This window comes from Ctenopharyngodon idella, chromosome 20, assembly GCF_019924925.1.
Source record: "Ctenopharyngodon idella isolate HZGC_01 chromosome 20, HZGC01, whole genome shotgun sequence".
Taxonomy (NCBI): Eukaryota; Metazoa; Chordata; class Actinopteri; order Cypriniformes; family Xenocyprididae; genus Ctenopharyngodon; species Ctenopharyngodon idella.
Window position 1 is genome coordinate 21,181,437 of NC_067239.1, and position 21,333 is coordinate 21,202,769.

The window sequence follows — 21,333 nt, forward strand, 5'->3', positions numbered from 1 at the left end:
TGTATTTTTATATTTGCTAGAAATTTTCAACATTCATTTTTCAACACATTCTGTGTATTCCAAGATTATCAGAAGTCATTTTAAACAAAAATCTGGTAGCCACCTAGATAATATTATCAAATAAGGAAAATTTGCAATAACATAGAATACATCACAGAAAACCAAATGTTTAAGTTTTCAAGACATAAAAATGGACGTACAAGATCAATGAATATAAAATAAAGCAGCAACAGCCCAAAAGGGCAAGTGATTGTTCTGCCAACTGTCCTAAAACACTCTGACACTGGCCCCACGCCAGCGGGTCATCTTTATTGTTAAGCCTTGATTGTTCATGTCGGATCCTAAACAGTCAGATTGCCTGAATTCTGTCCCCATTCGACTGACTGTATCCAGCTTTGGCGTCAATGAAAACCTTCCAATCTCTCTTTCTGATATCCAAGTCTGCATGGATGTGCATATTATGTAAATACTGTTGTGTTGTGGTGGACAATGTCACAAGAGCTTTGAGCTAAAGCTGACGGGCTAGAGAATGAGAGAAGAAGAGAGAGAAGGGTGCACAACCCCCACCAGCCTCCTCTTCTTTTCCCTTTTTTCTCTCATTATCTCTCTCTTCATTGCATGCTGTCACTTCCTCCTGCAATACATTCATTCTGTTCTCCTGAATACATGCGTAGCATGTCCCCCTTTAATGTTCTGACCTTCGTCCTCAATGCATGTCCTCTAAGGATATCAGCTTTTTGACTCTGAGACATCTGAGACACACACACATACAGTCGCTGTTCTCCAGAGCAATGTGTCTCCCGGCTTTAAAAGCACTGCCACACCCCTTCAGCGCTCTGCCTTCCCAAAGCTCCTCCAGGCTTTGTTCATAAACCTCAGCGTGACAGTTTGATTGGCGATACAAAACACAGCTGTTTACTACACCCACAGGACAAAGTTAGAATCAGAGAGAATCTGGAATCTTTTTAATGATTTGGGTATGCATCTACCACTGTCAAAATCACACAAACGCACGCACACACGCACACAAAATTACATCCAATAAACAGTGGCACAGTGAAGAAAGACTTGCACAACCATATGGTACAGTTCAAAAATCTGAGACCACATTGAAAACCTGTGATTCAAAATCTTATTCAAACCTGGAAATAAACAAAAGTTGCAGGATTTAAAACAGAGAAACATTACGGCATGACCTGAATAAGAAATACTAACAATTCTCTACTATTTCTCTGAAATGAAGCTCAAAATGCTATGTAACATTCTCAAATTATATTGGATAAAATGATCATAAGATTTTACCCATATACTTTTCTTTATTTTTAATTAGATAACTGCAAAACAGAAGCATTTTCAATTTTAGTCTCAGTTATTTAGATGCCACTTAATTTCTTTTAATCACAATGACATTATGTAAATATCCTAGAGTTACAAAATGTTTTGGTAAAGGAAGCTGACACGGTAGCCTTCAAAAACTGTAATACACAATTCTGCTCATGCTGATTTTACAATGTTTATAAAAGCAGTATTTACTCACAAAGCTTTCACACACACCTGCTACATTAACTCTTCAATACAGAGGGCACAAGGGTGAGATGAGCTTTTGTTCAAACACACACACATACTCATAGAGCACAGTGTGCAACTTTGGGAAGTGCATTAAAAATGTATGGTTCTGCAGCAACTGTGTAATAGAGTAAAAGGCCAGAAGAGACTAACAGGAAGACTCCTGTGTTCTCTTGGTGTCTGCGCACTGGTGAAAGTACGTCTAATGGGGACAATGAGATCTGAGCACACAAAGCAATTCTATGAAAGTGAGTTCAAATATTTAATACTACAGAATAAATTTCCAGATATGTTAGTGAAAGGGATTTTTTTAGCCACTTCTCCTTATTCTCCCAAGGAAAGCTTCACTATTAGACGAATAATGCTTACACTTAGTGGTTAGAGACTTGAACCCCTAAACCAAAGTATTAACCTTCAGCAGATAAAAAGATTAGAATGACAGACAGAATGGCAGATACAATTATAGAGAAAAAGATAGGCAGACAGATAGACAGATAGATTGATTGATTTACAAGCCGTTCACACATTGGCAATAAAATAAGTGATTAATACATGAAAATTCTTACATATAGCCCCTTTAAACAACTGTTCAGTTGAGCTGGCCCTTGTTTATGTGTGTCTGTTTGTGTGGGTGTTTGCCCTGTCATAGGAGGCCGCTGTTCGCCAAACATGGCCAAAGAAGCAGCATGTGGGAGGTTGCAGAAAAAGCAACACTTGGACCAGAAACCCTGTTTAAACTGTGACACACACACACAATGCCACCCACATCACACTTTCTATCACAAGTGACAAGATTCGGAATACTGAAATAACTGCCCTTCTGTCTCGATTCAATCGTTTCACTCTTTCCTATCTTCCATCTATATTTTCCATGTACATTTGACATCACAGCCTAATAGGCATGCTGAACTAATCAGACGTAAACACACAAACATCCCTGTAGCCATAAACGTTCCAAATCATACAGGTTCAGCATGAGTGTGCATGTAAGCGCAAATTTGAGAGAGATATGCCAGCCGTGTGCCTCAATGAGCATTAAGAAAATGGTGACTCATCATGCCACACGTTACACGTGTACATCTCTCTCTCTCTCTATAGGGTCTCTGTATGATGTCATGATGACAGCAGTAGAGTAGTGCTCTTAGCATAGGTCAGGAATTAACATCACAGTCACTAGCGTCTATAATGCGTGTGTGTGTGTGTGACGTGGGGGAAGGGATTTATGGTATTGCGTCTGCACTGATTGTGCTGTGTATTTCTGTGAGACTAACAACACAACAGATCAAAATCACATCCTAGAGATAGTTTGTAGCAACAGATATCAGTCTGTCACAATTATGCAATAAATGCACAAGCATTTATACTGGTGGTAAAATAGAACAGCCGTTGGAGCCAATTATGTTATTTAAGCAAATATTTTCTCTTTATTTTGCTTTTTTCTGTTCATCTTTCTGGATTTTCTGTCAAGTATGAATCTAATGGGCTACAGCAAGTGTAAAGCGGGTTAGCGCTGAGGATTTAAAGTGTGTGATACAGCAAGCAATTATGCAATTGTGAATTAATACAGAGATTCAGCAATAAATAAACTGCTACAGCTCCCGTGTCTTCTTTGCAGTCAGAAAAAGATGAAGATTTTACAAAAATATTATTGGTTAACGCCATGAGGGGACTAGCTCATAGGGCGGGATATCTAGTAAGATTTTACACACCAGCAGAATACTATCTTTCAAGGAGCCCAAGAAAAAGCTGTTTGTAATGCTGGTTCAAAAACAACAAATAATACAAATCCATAGTGGTAGTGTATAGGACTGTACGATTTATCATGATTAAACCGCACGCGATTTGGCAAAGGCTGCGATTATTTTATGCGCAGCTTGTCAGAGCTGTACGGCTGTTTTCAGTAGTAAATGCTTCTCCATCTGAAAGCCAGAGGGCGCTCTTGCGCAGAAACTCCAAATATGCCCTGCCGCAGAAGAAGATAACATGCGTCATATCGCTGTAGCTGAATAAACAGAAGATTGAAACGCTTTGATTGATTAAACATGACTAGTAAACACATGACTGCCTTATTCTGTGTAAGAAGCCACATCATCTCACAGAAGGATGCTCAATTGTCGTTATGAAGTGAGTTTGGAGTAAAAACATGTTATTAAATGTTGTCTTTTGTTGGACAAGAGGTTAATAAATGCTTCTCATGTCTGGAAAGATGTTTGACGCATGTTGCTTTTTCAAATGTACATTATAAGCAACTCAAACTCGCAGTGCTTTCAGATGGATTAGCATTTGGAGCCATACTTCATTGACAAGCTGCACATAAAAAATAAATAAATAATCGAAGCCTTTGAGTTTAAGCGATAATCGCGTTTTTTCATATCGTGCGATAAATCGTGCAGCCCTAGTAGTTTATCTGTTTGTAGTATGCTAAGCTAACAGACTAACCAGTTAAGGTGTGGTCACATTTACTATTGTTCAGCTTATTTTCGCTAGTAAAATCCAATCATTTCAATAGGAATCCATGTGATTGGGAATTTTGCGTGAGGGCAAAATATTTCCATGAACAGATTTCAAAACGTGTTCAAGTCAGTTGCATAATATTATGTAACACACAGTTTTAAATACATTAATAATACTTGCATAGTTAATCATAAAGTGATTTTGTAGAATTTTTACCCAAGTTCTGTCAGCCAATAGAAATGCTTTAGGGCCAAACAGGGGCATTTCTAGCCTTTCATTAGTACCAAAGCAACAGCCCCCCATCAAAAAGTGTCCCCATATTTCATCCTCTTATATTGGATATATGGATAAAATGGATATACTGTATCTGTAGCACAGAGACATTTACAAGCAGCATGTGCAATAAAGAGCTGCATCATTGCTGACAAAAAAAGACATTTGTCAGTTTTATTTCCTACAATGAATTGTAGGTAAATATTCATCTCATCCAGTGCTTGTTGTTTGCATTATAAAGTATCTTGCTGCTATTCTAGTGTGAGAAACCACTGCAAATGATTCAGCACGTTAGTGAACTGTACGGATGTATCAAACTGAATCATGAACCATTTTAGACCTTTTGTGAACCCATTTGGCCAATTAGATTGGATTATTTGTGAATCTGGCATCAATTCTGATTCTAAACAGCTGACAGAAAAATGATCTGGTCAGTATACAGTAATCTCCATTCTCAGACAAGGATTCATCAGTAATATTTTACTAGTGCAGAGTAGTATTTCACTGAGGCTTGTGCCACAGTAAAAAGGGTCTAGCGACACCCCTGGGTCCAATAAGGGATAAGATTCTGCGGGGGGATAAAATCTTGCACGTCACAGGTATCCAACCATACCGCAGTGGCTTCCCATTTGCCATTGACTGGTAAAACCAATTAAATGTTCACCAGGTCCAACTGTCGTAAAACAAAAGCAATTAAGCAAATAAAAAAAAAAAATGTAGCAATCACCCTAATATGTCATATGGTCTGAGATTTATCTCAGTACCTGTATAAATCAATGCTAACCTATACTAGAAAAACATCCAGAAAGAAGATGAAGTGAAAGAAAAATCCAATTAGACATCTGGAGCAGAACCACTAGGATATGAGCAACAAATCCCAAGAAGCAGGGATATGATTGTTGAGGAAGCTAGATGACTCCCAGATCATATTGAAAATGACTCGCTCTGATAGCACAGAGATTTTTCTAAATACTGACACATATTTGAGGAATAAGGTCATGAACTTCAAGTGAGCTAGTATGCACTCACTTTCCATTTTTTTTAGAAATTGCTGCTGAACAAACTCCAGATTTTTTTTTTTCCCCTCCTCTCCTTTCCTGTTTTTATGTGAATATCCTAACTTATAATTCCTAAGGCAAGAGGGAGTCAAACACAGTTAAGGGCATGATTAAAGAAGAAGTATATTTAGCTGTTCCAAAAGCCCAATGACGCTGACTGTGGTCTTCCTTTTGCTGAGTAACGGAATGGAAAGCTAAGATAAAGAAAAGGAGAGAAAGAAATACCAGAAATTATAAAACAATGAGTGGGAGGAACGGGCATAGAAAGAGAGCATGAAAGAGAAGGATATTTCTGTTGTTAGCGCTTGATGTGAGCGGTTCTCAGCCCACAGGAAAGCATGAATGCAGAAAGAGTGAAAAATACAGAGTGGTTTGACCTGCACACCCACGCTAACTCCCTGTCAAGGTCACACCTGCTACCGCACACTCCAGTACAGTGTGTGTTTGGCTGAAAGCCACTCTTGCCATGAGGTCCATTCAGGGGCTTGGATGGTAGTACTTAATGATCAAAGGCCATCTCATGGGTGTTACGTGCATCGAATCCCACGACTGCTGATGGGGTTACCAGGATCACAGTCCAGCTGCTAAACCAACAGCAGGACAATTAGCCCTCATTTTCTCAAAGGTGGGGCTGTCCTGGCAACTGGCCGATGGCAATCTGTCAGCATAACACTAAATGACAAACTCCAAATGAGTCAGAATTCCGACACAGTACCTTATCCAAAAAATGTATGTTAAAGAAATGGCGGCAGCTGTTTCCAGAAATTCATTGTGAAAAATACGAAGATGCTTCAGGCATTTTTACATTTTGGTGCCAGTAATTTTTTTTTTCTTTTTTTTAAATCAACTTAAATTAACAACAACTGGCTGACATGGTCACTAAACTATTGGAGATCAACTGATATTGTCTCCTTATGACCAATAGAGGTACTTTTCATGTTCAAATAAAGTGTTTTTGACACACTAGCTCAGAATTTGTAACAATAATAGAATAAAAAATATGCACTATGAACATTTTATTAAGAATTATTATTATTATTATTACATTTATGCCTTTATATTTATTTATGCAAAGCTCTTTTGTGATCCAAACTGCTGCAAATTTAAATGTACACAGTTGAAAAGTGTGAATATCGGTAATTAGCAATCTACAGTATACAACATATCACAAAATGTAACAAAACACCCCAATATATATAATCTAAGAAATGTAAATATTTCAATTAAATGTAATCAAATGCACTGTAAACCCGAATACGCTGGCAAAACTCAAAAAAATTGAGGCAATCAGTTGCCTCAAAATTTTTAAGGTAAGAATTTCAAGTAGTAAAGTAGAAGTAAGCAGAACTGGCAGATTTTTTTTTTTGTACTCATACATTTTAATTGTTCTTAACTTGAAATGTTTGAGTACACTTATGCATTTAACTTAAAATCATCATGTAACCCCAATGTAAACATTTTTATACCATATACAGCAATATAAAGCATTTAACATACTTGCTCTCAAACCAAGCCGCATACACCACCTGATACCATAACTCTCCAAAAACCCACGTTAATAGAAACTCTTCTAAATTAGCATAACAAAACATTAATCACTACTAAATTTCCCACTTAACATTAATCCTGCACAAAAAAAAAAATTATATAACACTTAATTTTAGCATTTACTCTCCCTTTCGAGTACCATGGGCAAAGCATGCTAGGAAATAGAAATCCCAGCCCAGTTTCAGTTAAACTTGAGTTTGTCTAAATTAAAAGAAATACGTTCGTAAAACTCAAACAATGAAACAGTTCAGTTTACTTAAAAGATATCAGTTCTGTGAACTTGAAAGAAAAAGAAATTGCTAAATACTCATAAAAATTCATTTGACTGAACTAATTTGTTTAATTAAAGTTTGTCCTACTCAAACCAATTAACTATTTTTGAGCGTTAGGGTTTACAGTGTGTAATTTACAACAGAGTAACTTTTCACTGTAAATTATTATTTTCTTTTCTTAGAAAAACAACTATATTGAAACTGTGATGTCAAATGTACATGGGAGATATAGATGGAAGATGGGAAAGAGTGAAACAATTGAATCGAGACAGAAGGGCAAACTTATAGTGAACCAATATTTCACTATAAAAGTACACTGGCTGAACAAAATTTAGATGTTCACAGTACAATACATGGTAATTAGTGCTTTTACTTTCAAAGGCCTATATTATTTTCAATAAACGACATGTATTGTCCCATTAAATCTAATATAATTTTTTGCCATATATGATATGGTAACTTACAGTTATTTACAGGTAACCAATTAAGATGATTAACATTTAATTTTAATCATTTAATATGCATTTTTACATTTTTACTTTATCAGACAAAATCACAAACACTTTTAATGATTTTCTGAAGTTATCTAAACATGATCCTTACACGACACTTACACACTTGCTGTGATCCAGACACAAAATACCCAATCAGAGCAAAAGTGTGTGTTTGACAAGGGATAAGCTCGGCTGGAGTAGCACAGAGTGATGGAGGGGTGAACGGGAAGAGGAAAGGGGTGGGGGGGCTCTGGGACTGGAAGTCTCTTTGAAGTGATGAAACAGATCAATGAGCCAAAGACAGACTTTGATGGTGAGAGAGATCAGCTGACAGACAGCTCGGCGAAGCCTCGTTAGTGTGACGAAGTGTAAGCTGGGGTGTGTGATCGCGTGTGTTGTGACTGACTGACGGGCGGACGCCACTTCTTTGCACACGTCTATCGCGCTGAAAACGAAATGCTGAGCTTGTGTGTCCATTTGAGTGTTGGAATACATTTGTGCGTTTGCCAAAGAGCCAATGAAGTGCAGTGTTCTGTCGTTTGTGTGTAATTACAGAGCAGGTAGGTGACCTCAAAGACACCAGAGACTCACAATTCTGCCAAGTTTACCGTGAGAGAATGGGAGTCTGTCTCGCCTGGCAACTGCATCCCATAAACTGCACCGCACTTTCTAAACTGCATAGCAACCACTTAGCACAGACAGAAACAAAAATGCACTGCAGTGATGGGGGGAGGAGGAGGAGGAGGAGGTAAAGACACAGAAATGAGAGAAACAGACGGCGAATGGAAGGAAGACAGGAGCAAGCAGGTGCAAAACAGTCAGAGGAACGTCAAAAGCAATGGACAAGACCTGAATATTTGGCTCTTTGTGAATGATCTGCACTGTTTATCCTGCTAAACTGGTGTCAGGTCTCGGCAATTTGCTATTGTCTTTTTTTGACCTAATGGAAAGGGAATGTGTCTGAACTTTGAGAGACATCACAAACAAAGGCATTGTTTTCTGAAAGTGAAGACAATATTGAATCCTTCTGCAACTTTTCCATTAGCCTTTCCTTCAAAGTGGTGACTCACAAGTGCCCTTACATGAGGGTGTCAGTCTGCTCCAGTTCAGCCCTTCTTTTTGTCCTGCATCCTGTCTGATGGGCCGATGCTGCTAGACTGTACCAGGAAGGTAATTTACTGTAAATTATTTAATAGCCTCTCTGCAAACGTCACAAAGGCCATATTTCTATGACGACCAGGTACCAGTACACGCAAGCCCTTTTTCATGTATCTGTCGTTAGGAGGTTTTCTCATGTGAGCCTCGGGGGGATTCGGACTGCAATATTAGATAAGTGCAATAAAAGAGGAGCATTTCAGATGAGCCGATTCAGTTTCTACTGCACAGAAAATAAAAAGCACAAGTATTGTGGGAGCTTTTTTTGAAGAGGTTAGCATAAAAATGAGCTGATAGACTTGAAATTCCCAGGGCCATGACAGGGCGAACTGAAGTGAACCTAATGCAGACAGGGCACGTTGAGATACAGAAATGCCGGATTAATGCGGGTGTAGCATTATAGTGATGTGAGGAACTTGAGAGCTGAGTGAGGGTATAATTAGTTTGGGCTAGAGAAGAACTTGAAACAATGTCCCGAAACAATGCGGAGCCAGCACACTTCCCCTAAAAACACTGAGGAGTTTGTGAGAGAGCAAATATAATAAAATATTAGGGCTGGAGGTTTAATCGAAAAGTAATCGCAACTGAATTTCAGAATGTCTGACCGACGTAATTTTCCCATGTCAGTTATTTTGTTTTTTTTAATCCTGTTAATACTTTCCCCTTAAACACATACTACTGTGTGTATAGTCACGTGACTCCGCCCCATCCAGTCAGCGGCATGGAAGCAACACGAAGGCGAACACACACAGACAGCGAGTGAGCGGTGAGCCCCGAAGTGAGATCACTTTCACTTGCGTCTTCACTAAACTTTGTCAATTGCATGTGTTTTAAGGCTTGCCATTTTGGACATTCAAGCGATTTTACACCATTGGATGTGTATCATTATATTGAGCTACAGCGCTGATGCATTGTGACACATGAACGCTCGTACAGACAGTAGCTCGCACATCACGTGAAGATCGCGTGCACAGAGAGGAGCGCAGAAACTCGTTGTCAACGCTGTCCTGCGATTTATCACTAAAGTAGCTTAGAAATTTAGAAGTTATAGCATATATTTTTCTACTTTTGAAGTAACTACTTACAACCCACAGCTTCACAATTAATAGAGAGATGGTATGACGAACTCACACGCAATCGCTCTCATTAATGTATTCAAATAAATGTACTGGTACTGTGCTAATTTATCGGTATTTGATTTACAATGAGCAGAAATCTGTAAGAAATGTTACGAACCATAGATAAAATAACTGCTGAAAGTGAGCTGTTATGTCGGAGCACTCTTTCATTAGGAAAAAAACATTAATAATCAAGCAAATTTACAGTACAATGTCAGTTAACTATGAGGGCAAAACAAACAAAAAAACAAATACATATATATATAACCGTTCATTAATCGTAATCAAGCTAAAATGTTTAATTAATCGAGATTTGATTTTAGGTCATATCGTCCAGCCCTATAAAATATTATATAAAAGTCATATAAAAATATACAACTGCACTCTGGGTTAAAAACAACCAAAGTTGGGTTGAAAATGGACAAACCCAGCGATTGGGCTGTTTTAACACAGCAGTTGGGTTTAATGTTTGCCCAGCCTGCTGGGTAGTTTTATTTAACTCAACTATTGTTTAAAAATTACGGTATTGTTTGCTTAAAATGAACCCAAAGTATGTTGGAAATTAACTTTTATTAATATGTTTAATAAATGAACATTAATAAGGTTAATGAATAACTAGACAATAAACATTTATTAAATTTCTTATTAATAAATGTTCATCTTTTGATTATTATTGTTGCCTCTAGTAATTATGTGTTTGATTTTTAATTTCCAACCTATTTTGGGTTCATTTTAAGCCAGCCATATAGTCTTTTTTAAACAATAATTAAATTAAATAAAACTGCCCAGCACGTTGGGCAAACATTTAACCCAACCGCTGGTTTAAAACAACCCAATCGCTGGGTTAATTTCAACCCAGCTTGGGTTGTTTTTTAACCCAGCATTTTTTAGAGTGTAGCAACAGGTGCTTTAAAGGGGGAAAAAAAAAATCAAAGATGATCCTTTGAGAGAGGGCTTTTAGCATGCTGACAGCATGCCATGCTAAAAATCTAAAGGTAACTGTTACTGTCAACATGCTAAAACCCTCTCCGAGTACTTGCGTCACTAAATGCATCCCATTTAAAACACTGCAGACATATCCAACAAATTCACTGCCTTCAACAATAAATTTCAAGACAATTACTGTCAGAATACAAATGCATGTCTCTTGCTTCGAGCGTCGCATTAAGACGATTTGTCAAGTCAAAAAAACTTACTTAAACTTTTAAAAATCCATCTCAAGACCTCTGGGTTCAGTTCTGTTGCACTCCATCTAGGTGTTAAGAAACCTGTCTCATGATGTCTGATCAACATAGATGACATAAACCTGCACATTTTTACAGGACTAACCTTAACTCTGACTAGTAACTCTAACTCTATATCTATGTTTGCACATTCCTAATATGGTTATTGTGGAAAAATAAGAATATAAAATGATTCCTCAAAAAGCACCAGGCACTGTGTTCTTCCCTGTACCGTTCTATACCTAATGCAATGAGGCTCGAGTGCCTGGTGAATCTGATCAGATTTGTTCAGTTCTGAATTGGTGGCCCTTCCTGCAGCTACAGAGTACAGTAAGTTACACAGTCACACACTCAATCATAGATGGCTGCTGCTGTGCCATTATGGCAGAGAGGACCGACTTAAACTCCTTTGCTTGAGCCGATCACAGCACACACGTGCACACACACACACACACACACACACACACATACATACACTGCTGCCAAGCTCTCCAGATGATGAGCCTCGCTCCTGTGGATTACGTAAGAAGTGGCATAGGCTTCCTCAGGCAATGTCTGTGTATGCGTGTGTGTGTTAGGCTCAGCTCTACATGCCTGACACACAAAGTAAAACAAGTCACAAGCTCTAACACACATAAATAACCACCACAGCCATGTCACAGCTAGTATATTTCATATTTCATGTGGAATCATACTATGGGACACATCTTTCTCAACAGTTTCACTATCCTCAGCAACAGTGTACCATCACCACTATTGGTCATTAAAGACCAGATGAGGTTCCTTTGAAGCTGATGTGTAGATGATGATTATGTGTGAGTGTGTGTGCGTTTTACTCCTCAATATCCATTTTCCAATGGTCAATGGATGTTTCCAGCTGTGTCCATTCGCTGAAAATGCTGCCTTCTCAGGCAGTATACTATCAAAGTCAACATAAGATTAGTATCTGAAGAAACGGTCGACAGGAGTAAATTCATTTAGAAATGTCATTTTTTGTCAACTTATGACTTCATTTCTACAGAGTAATAAATGTTTTAGTCTTTAAATATTTGCTTGGTTACCTCTACAGCTCACTTGAATTTGTTCTACATCATTAGACGTGATATTATGATGAGATAAGGAATCTTCATATAAAAATACTGTCAGATTGGGTGGCGAGGCTGCAAGGTTTTGGACACAGCCTTCATATCTTTGTATGATATTTTATTCAAATGTGTTCATTTGTTCAAGCCCTGAACATGATCTCTTCAATAATCTGCAACCTATAATAGGGATGAGGCTTGATCATTGTGACATACGTCGTCTTTAGAAATAAATACCCTTCATTAAATCTGAAGAGATGATCATTGTGAATAAAATGATCAGAATCATAGTGGGTTATATTCTAAATTACAGTGATTATGACTGTCAGCAATAAGTGTTGGAGACATATTTGTGCTAGCAGCCAACAATCTCACAGACAGTCTACTGCAACCGAGGAAGTGCAAATACTCAGGAGACTATTTAAAATGTATCTGCTTTACCATGAGGTCATCACACCACTTTGTGTATGTCTCTGTCTGGTGTGTGTGTGTGTGTGTGTGTGTGTGTGTGTGTGTGTGTGTGTGTGAGAGTGTCGGAAAGGTTGATCAATAGATCTGCGTGCGAGTCGCACAGTCTTGGGGCCCACGAGGCAAGTTGAGTTATGAGTCTGCCATTCTCTCCCCTCTGCGCTTAAAAATACAATTCTCAAAGGAGAGGGACCACCCAAAACTGTCTGCTACACAATATCACCACTTCACCACCCGCAATTTAATTATTCAAATGTCAGACCGCTGATAACAATATGGCTTTTCATAGCCTGTGAAAGGTTGTTTAAAGCAGAAGTCCTTTTTTCAACAATAACCAAAAATCTGTGGCAGTATCAAAACATTGCTAAACAGCCCAATACGGCAACATTGGCTGGACCAATGGTGTGAGTTTGTGGGCGGGACTATTTGGATGACCAATGGCAGACAGTGGGAGTGTTTTGTTTGGTGGCGCAGAAATTACACACTTCACCTTTACCGCATAAGCTTGAAAAGAACATTCTCTCTCTGTCTCTGGTCTTTTTTAACATCTGACTGTCATGTCACTTTCTGCAGTCTGAAGCTGTGGGAAGCAGAACGCTTTTGGGATCGCAACGCATTTGCCCGCTGGCCTGAGACTGAAGACTCTCCTCTCCCTCCCACCGCTCTAATCTTCAGGATGATTTTGCCAGGATTCTGCCATTCTGGTCTCTTGATCTGCCACTTTCAGTCATTCTCAACTGGGGAGAAGTTTACACAAGTGCAAAACAGATCTGAACAGTGCTACGCAGCTCACAGCATCAAATACACACCATAGCTTCATACCAATGTGATCTCATTAGTATTCATAGGTATTCAATCATATCTTAATTTTGCTTCGAGCACAAGGGCTACAGACTGCGACCAAATGGTCACATTTTGCGACCTTTTTTTTTTGCTGGTGCAACTAAATTTTGTTAGAGGTTGCACTGGTGCGACCACCACATTGCACAACTAATAAGAGCTGCCATTTCTGTTACATATGAGAGACATCAAACAGCAAATAAAACAGAAACGAAACAGCGCTACTCGTTTGAGCTGTGCAGTGCGGATCGTTTATCAGCTCGCAGCAATAATAGACAGCGCAGCGTGAGCTCAGAACAGGTTTATCAGGGAGATCCAGTGTTTGAATTTTCCGCAGAATTGTGGAAATAGTGGAAAGCATTCAAATTCAGTGCAGAATTCTCTGCTTTAAACCACAGATATCAGATCAAATAGCACTGACGTGGAAACCAGGAGAAACATTGTGCCATGAACGAACAAGTTAAGGCTCTCCAGTCCACAAATCACCATGGATTTAAAGTAGTAGCAAAAATCGTTGAATGCTTTTACATTATTCATTTCAGGGTTGATGCAAACTTTTGAGAGTGAAATTCAAGCACTTTTCAAGGACTTTTTAAAGTGCTTCACACTTTTTCCTGCACTTAAAAGCTCTAAATATTATCCAATTTTAATGTTATTTTTAATGTGATGAATTGTAAAACTAAAAGTTTAAAGATGAAGGAAAACACTTCTAGGCTAGGCTTCTTAATAACCACTAGATGGCAGCAAAGGAGGGATTATTAACTCCCTAATATGTGGAAAAGTAGGAAAAGCCATTAAGTCTCATGAAAAACAAAAACTTCTTCCAATTGTGAATGAATTACACAAAGTAAAGAGTAAAGAGCGCTCCTTTTATAATCACTGAAGCGGTCTGTCAGTTCAGTATGGTACATTTAAGAGATATACATTTTTTATATTCTAATAAATAAACGTAATATTATTAGTAACTACACTTGTCGGTGCAAAACAATAGTAATATGATTAAATTACCTTTATGATTAAAAAAAAAACCCAGCGCCTCCAAATCAGGCGCTGATGCCACCTTCTGTAGAACTTAGTGGCACCAGTGCCACTGTTCTCAAATGTTAGCCTGGAGCCCTGAGCACATTTACATTTTCACACATTTGGAAATTTGGCGAGTGGTTTTGACCAATTTAATGCATCCTTGCTGAATAAAAATGTAAAAAAAAATAATAATAATAAAAAAATGACTGACCCCAAACATTTTAACAGCAGTGTACCAAGGCTTTACAATCTGGAAGCTGTCAGTGCCGTTTCAGTGTCCAAACACATGGGAAGTACATGTACATTTACAAAAAATATTTACAAATATGAAAATATTCCAAATACAATTTGTACCATATCTGACATTCCAGCATATCCAAAGTCAGTCACAGTTTTGCTAGTCATGCCAAGATTTGTCAACTAACTCAGAAAATAAGACTTCAGATGCTCTGTAGTTTAGTATGGCATAACAGTAACCTAAGTCGTTCACAAAATCAAAGGTAAGACTTCATTCATACCAACCCATTCAGATGAATCCTGAGATTCCTTTTACATTGCCGATACCTCAGAATGAGACATGACAAAAGAAAGAAAGGACGGTTGCACTAATCACAATTTGGAGTCTCTTAGGGAGATTTTCATTTGCCCTCATCTCACGGCAGCCAACATTTATCTGATCAGTCGCTCAAAGAGGCTAAGTAACACCGATATCCTCAGAGAGCATAGACGATCAGTTTCTAAAGAGGCTGTTCTCTGAAGAGCCGCCGCATGCATCAACTTCCACCAGTATCATTCAACATCTGACAAAGGGCGGCATCAAGCGAGCTCTTCTTCCGACCTGACTGACAGCAAATTATCTTATAGTGACAGCAGAAGAAATATTTTCAATTAGAGCAGAACTGACTGTGAAAAGTAATGTCATGCCTCTGTGTATACGAACGAATCGGGGAATGTGGAAATTCATTTTAAAATCAAAGGCCATCTATATGAATACAGAGTGTGAATGGAGATTTTGATTAACAGGAAGTTCTTTGCAGTCTCTGAGGTGGGAGTAGACTTTAGTGACTTGTTCAGTATAATTAATAACTGACTTTAAGTACTAGGATTCCATCATGAGGGTGATGAGAGAGTCACTGAGCTAATGTGATGTGCCTTACTGATCCCAAATCCCAATTCAGTAACAATAAACGTCCTTTTTCAAAAGACTTATGACGGGTCTCACTGACAAGCCATGACAGTGGATCAACTCAGTTAAGCACAACAACTGGCATAATTTTAAAGCAGATGAAGCTTGTTATGTTGTGGTGCAGCATAACGTAGTCACATTTCAGAAAAACAAAACTAACAGTGGGTCATTCATGTCCCTCATGAGCTTCATAATGACAATCCATAAACACACAAATGGTAACAGCCTTTACCTGATAACACAACCGATGAAGAAATGAAATACTTACTGACAGGTTCACTGTGCACCTGAAACAGAGCACCCACACTATTTCATTTCCATTGTAAAAAGGATACAATCGCAAAGCTCCACTCTGAGTCCCAATGGCAAGGATTTTCTGGACAGGGTCGAATGCCATAGAGGACGGCTGATAGGGGAAGCCATGGCGCACAGTCTGAGGATCAAATCAGAAAAGAAAAAAGTTTTTAAAAATATAAATAATATAATATAATATAATTAATATAAAAGTATAGGGAGTAATATAAAGTAATATATTACTTTATATTACTCCCATAATATAAAGTTTAGTGGCATAACCACTATAGAAAGTAACTTCAACATTTAAGTCAGCAATTAAACTATTTAAAATTTTATAGTGTATTTTATAAGATATTTGAATTATATTTTACAATGTATTTATTTTAATTATTTATCTATTTTTGCTTATGATTAACATTTCATTATTTTGCATGTGACAAGATGTTTTACACACTGTTACTGGTAACTGAGACTAAAATTGTAAGAACTCATTTTCAGTACCTGAAATATAAATAAATTAAAGCTAAATAGAAACATTTTTTAAAAAAGAGCACATACATACAGTACTAAAAAATTAACAAAAAATAAAAGCAATTCAAAATATTAATAGTATAATAGTACATAAATAATACTAAAACAACACCAGTTTTACATGGTATTATTATTTACGTTCTTATTTATATACTGATTTGAAGGAGAGTGACAAAGCATTGCATATGTGTGCAGCACCACTGAGTCAAACTTCCCTTCAAATACAATTCAATATCGGTTTCAGCTGAATATTTCCAACTATTTTAATGCCCAGCCCTTTGAATTGCTCGAACAACCCTGATGTGCTAAAGATAGACAAAAACAACAGGCAGTGAGAACAGAGACCTTGCTGCATTGCATCCAGAGAACAACAATGGTTGGGTACAGGTTTATAGCACTGGCCTCTGCTTAACAGCTGTCTCTGTGTGTGTGTTTTAAATCCAAAGGGGTGCCTATATAGATAGCATTGCTGAGCATCAAAGGCGCACCTACAATGCTGTCTAGTCAGGAAGCAGACTAGGTTTTGAGACACAGCCTCTCTTGTCTCTGTATGTTTGTTTAGTGGCTAAAGCGGGTTACGTAAGCGGCGCTCGCGGGGACGGGTACCTGTCGGTGAGCTGTGCAGCAGCAACAAGCTTCACTCCATCCTTCCCCATCTCTCTCATTTCTCTTTTCACTAATTATCAATTAATTGTTAAACTAATCCAGCGTTCATAAACGTCTATTTAATTTAGTCCTGACAAAATGACCAACGCCAGTGTGAATGCACTCATGTAACCTCGTCAAATGATCAATTAGCCTAGAGAGCGGTAAACAACTGTATCGACATAGCGCATCACCATTTTTCTAAAAACTGAACGCTTACTTAGGTCAACATTCTCCAAAACTCTCTTCAAAAACCATTTAGCCCTGGATAAAACCATCATTAAATATATAATTCCATGTTCTTGAGAATATTACATTTGGAATGGAATGGATTCGAAAATACACTACATAAAATAACTAAATGATTCGTATTACAAGAGCGTGACTGTTTTTCCCCGGCCTTCAAAGATTAGGCTTGTTCGAGATGCATCTGCGCTGCGCAGACCGATCGGTTATGACATCAAAGTACCGCGAGAGCGATTCAAAAGCATAAGAAGTCGTATGCTCTCCAATCGCTCTTGCGGTACTTCTCCTTTATGAACGAACTAAATTAACTGGGATGTTATTCGTGGTTATCTGCTTAAAACGATGCTACGTTATTTCAAATGTATTTAGGCCATTATTGTAGTCTTTTTTTTTTGTTTTTCATTATTTTAACTGCCTAGCAGTCGACAAAATGGAGGATAAAATGATAGTAATGCTGTCATTTGTCTTTTTTTTAGCGTCACAGCAGGGCTGCGTTCAGCCCCGACAAAATGTTGCAAAACGTTTTTTAAACGGAAACAGTGGTGCGTTGAACCAGAGATTGTATATTATAGGGAGATGAGAGGGTCTGTATCTCTTACCACTGGAGAAAGTGTAACAGCTAACTTAATCACGTGCGGCACCTCTCAGCCTATCGTGTAATGGCCTCTGGTCTCCTTTCCTGCGTACCACCAGTACCGCCCGTGCGTACCACCACAGCCGGAGCGTTAGCATGAGCCGTTACGCTTTTTTGGCTAAAGGTTGCAGGCTTGCCTTCCAGGGGCTTTGGTTGAACACCCTGTTCTGATGACACAAGAGTTGCAACTATGGCAGCTGAGAAGGCCATTCTTTGTGTTCTTTTTGAAGAATTTTCGGAGCCTGATGAAATCGGTATGAATACGTGTTTAATACTGCAAAATACACTCGTGCCCTTGCCGTCCAGAATAAAAGAGAACATCCCAATCGAGTGAAAACATAAACAACTACATCATGTTGATATGCTATATTTTTACTATAAAACTCTTACGACAAACATGTCTTCTAATATCTTCAATTGTTGCGTATACCGAGCTGCAGCGGACACATTTGTAAACGACCCATTGTGCGAGCTGTCTCTTTAATACCGCATTGTTTATATACATGTTGCTGCTGATTGGGCTGACATTTTTGACACACCCACCAAACAAGAGAAAACGTATCTCAAACCCCGTTGCACAGTTTCCAGGAAACATGTCGCTCAACCCGGAAACCGTAGCAAAATGTTGCGCACCGGTTTGAGCTTGAACATGCCCCTGATCTGTAGACACAAATTTGAATATAGGATCATAAGATTTGTGAACGACTCTGTGTTCAAATGAACCGGTTGAGTAATTGATTCAATGACTCAGTCATTACACAAAATGCACTTGCCGCCACCTATTGTCGTAACGAGGTAACTGTAACAAGGTTGACTGAACTCATCAGTTTAGTGAACAGTGAATCAGTGAGATGAATTTGTGCCAATCACATCTGCAATACTGTCATTCTCCTACAGTTTCCGCGCACGTGTGTGAGCTCATAATCTAATATCGCGAGAAACCTCCACAGATAACCCGTTTCTACTATTAACTCCATCCATTGTGCTGCCAGAGCCAATCCAGGGAGGGCAGCTAAACCCACTAACACTTCAACTAGGCCTATTCATAATTGGACACACAAGCCTGAGTCTCAAAACCAAGTGATTTGCCAACATAGACAACATTTTGGGCACCTATGAAGGGCAAAAATACTCTTTAGATACACAACTTGTGTGTTCTCTCAAAAAGATAGTCAAGATAAAAAATGGTTTAGGGTTTAAAAGAAAAACTCAACATTGCAAATGAAATGTTAATCCCAGCACAGTAGATTATGCAAGAAATGGGTTGTTTATCCCCCCCTCCCTCCACTCAAACATCACAGCTTCATTCTATGACCACACATGATTCGGACGCTTCAATAAAGTAGCATGTTAAACACTGAACACTATAAAGAGAAAAACGGAAGACATGGTCAGCCAAAGCTGCCGTGTGCTTATAAAAGAATCTCTGTGTCACGCATGAATATTTTACGCATTTGTGCGCATTTTCCAAACACAGAGTCAGCTCTTTCCACGTACAGCTTGTGAAATAAAAAAATAATTTAGTCTGGTTTTGAGGGGGCAGAGTATGACAGTACAGTGTGTATAGACTAGCATAGCTATAGGAGCGTTTTAATGTAAAATAATAATAATAATAATAATGAAATAAAAAAAAACCTTCCATTGCTGCGCAACCAAAAATATTGAACACTACAATGCTTTATTATACGACTGACATCATAACGCTCCCAATACAGATAAAAAGATTTTTTCCATTACAACGTTATGATGCATCACATCTACCAACCAGAAAAGGCAGACGTTACCTGTATTCTATAAGTCTGTGGATAAAGTGTTAAACAGCATGCACTAAGAGGCACTTGCATGAGGTTTATTAAGAGAAAAAGCCACATCAGGTGATGTTACACGTTCACTTAAAAGCTTCCCCACCTTGCAGAGCTGGAAGTGTTCAGACTGGAGCGTCTCCGGGATGAGCTCGTTTTCCTTGGACCCGAGCTGCGGGGATGGAGAAGGGGACGATACGGCCGTCAAGCCGTCCAGCACCTTACGGATATTAAACTTCTTCATTTTTCCCCCCGGTGCGAGTGACGGAGGAGGACGGGAGCACATGAGTCGAGATCAGCCGTGGATGATGAGGGGGGAAGCCGCTCTCGCTCGTTTCTGCAGCACCTCTCTTTAAAGCTCACATTTTAAAGTGTTTTTCATGGTATCCTCCATGGCTAAAGGCTTGAGTTGTGAACGTTGATTTTATTTATATTTTTTTTATTAGCGTTTGTGGTGTGTCCGTTTATTCTGACTCGGCGTCCCGCTGCGTCTCAAATTCCCTCTATCCTCTCTCTCTCTCTCGCTCGCTCCCTTCCCCTCTCCACTCAACGCGGAAACACCGCTGCAGCGCCGCGCATGCGCACTCCAGACTGGATGACTACTGAAGCCTTCCAAACGCTTTTCCCGGTGATCAGGCAAGACTGTGTAGCGCTGAGTGAGCCTAGCGTCACATTGCAGAAATTAGGGGAGGGACTCTGCACCTGGAGCCGCAGGGATGCAGGATGGAAAGCGCATCAGCCTCTCCAAGTCATCACATAACAGTCATATCAATTCATCAGATTGCCTGCACTTTGTAAAATGGATTTGACAGGGGAAGTTTTTTAAGGATAGGACTATTTATGAAGCTTAATTTCTAGGCAGATACCTTAAAGTATTGGATACAAAAAAGCTTTCCATGGTTGTTCCCTATGAAGAAACAGGACCTCCGCAATCATGGAAAACATGGAAATATCAGGGATTTTCAAAACTGTGAAATTCAGGCCTGGAAAAAGTACAGAAACGAATAAAGTCTTGAGACAAAGACAATATATGTTTCAAGTTATAGTCTGCTCTAAAACATTTAATTGGATTGAAATTGCTCTTTATGAGTACAATATAAATTATAATTTTTTAACCCTCTGGTACTGTTGATTTGGGAGTCGCACTCGTGTTGTTCGCGCCTTAATCATATAATAATTTCATTTTTATTATATTAATTTAATTTCAATAATGTTTTTTCTTTAATATTTGTTATTTTGTGTTACTAAACAATATTCATATCTAAATTATGGACCATTTATTTCTATATAAAATATTTGTAAAAATTATTTTTAAAAAAACACATTTCATACTATTTTTCAATTAATGCAGTATTTAAGTTAAAAATGGAGCAAAAGTACTTAAAATCCATTGAATGGAAGGCAGATTAGTGCCACCT

At 38.5% G+C, this 21,333-nt stretch overlaps 1 protein-coding gene across 5 annotated transcripts in view; it reads right to left on the reverse strand.

The window, feature by feature from the left end:
• The window catches only part of stxbp5a (syntaxin binding protein 5a (tomosyn)), a 97,761-nt gene extending 76,842 nt beyond the window's left edge, over positions 1–20,919 (reverse strand). For 2 of the 5 annotated variants that reach the window (XM_051875673.1, XM_051875672.1), the window contains exons 1-2: positions 20,022–20,918; positions 16,096–16,193 (exon numbers count right to left, since the gene is read on the reverse strand). In XM_051875673.1, coding sequence (XP_051731633.1) covers positions 16,096–16,193; positions 20,022–20,201 — 278 coding nt within the window. In that variant the 5' untranslated portion in view covers positions 20,202–20,918. Of the gene's footprint in view, positions 1–16,095; positions 16,194–20,021 lie in introns of all 5 variants that reach the window. The other 3 variants (XM_051875671.1, XM_051875670.1, XM_051875674.1) reach the window with 3 other exon arrangements.
• Positions 20,920–21,333: the final 414 nt, after the last annotated feature.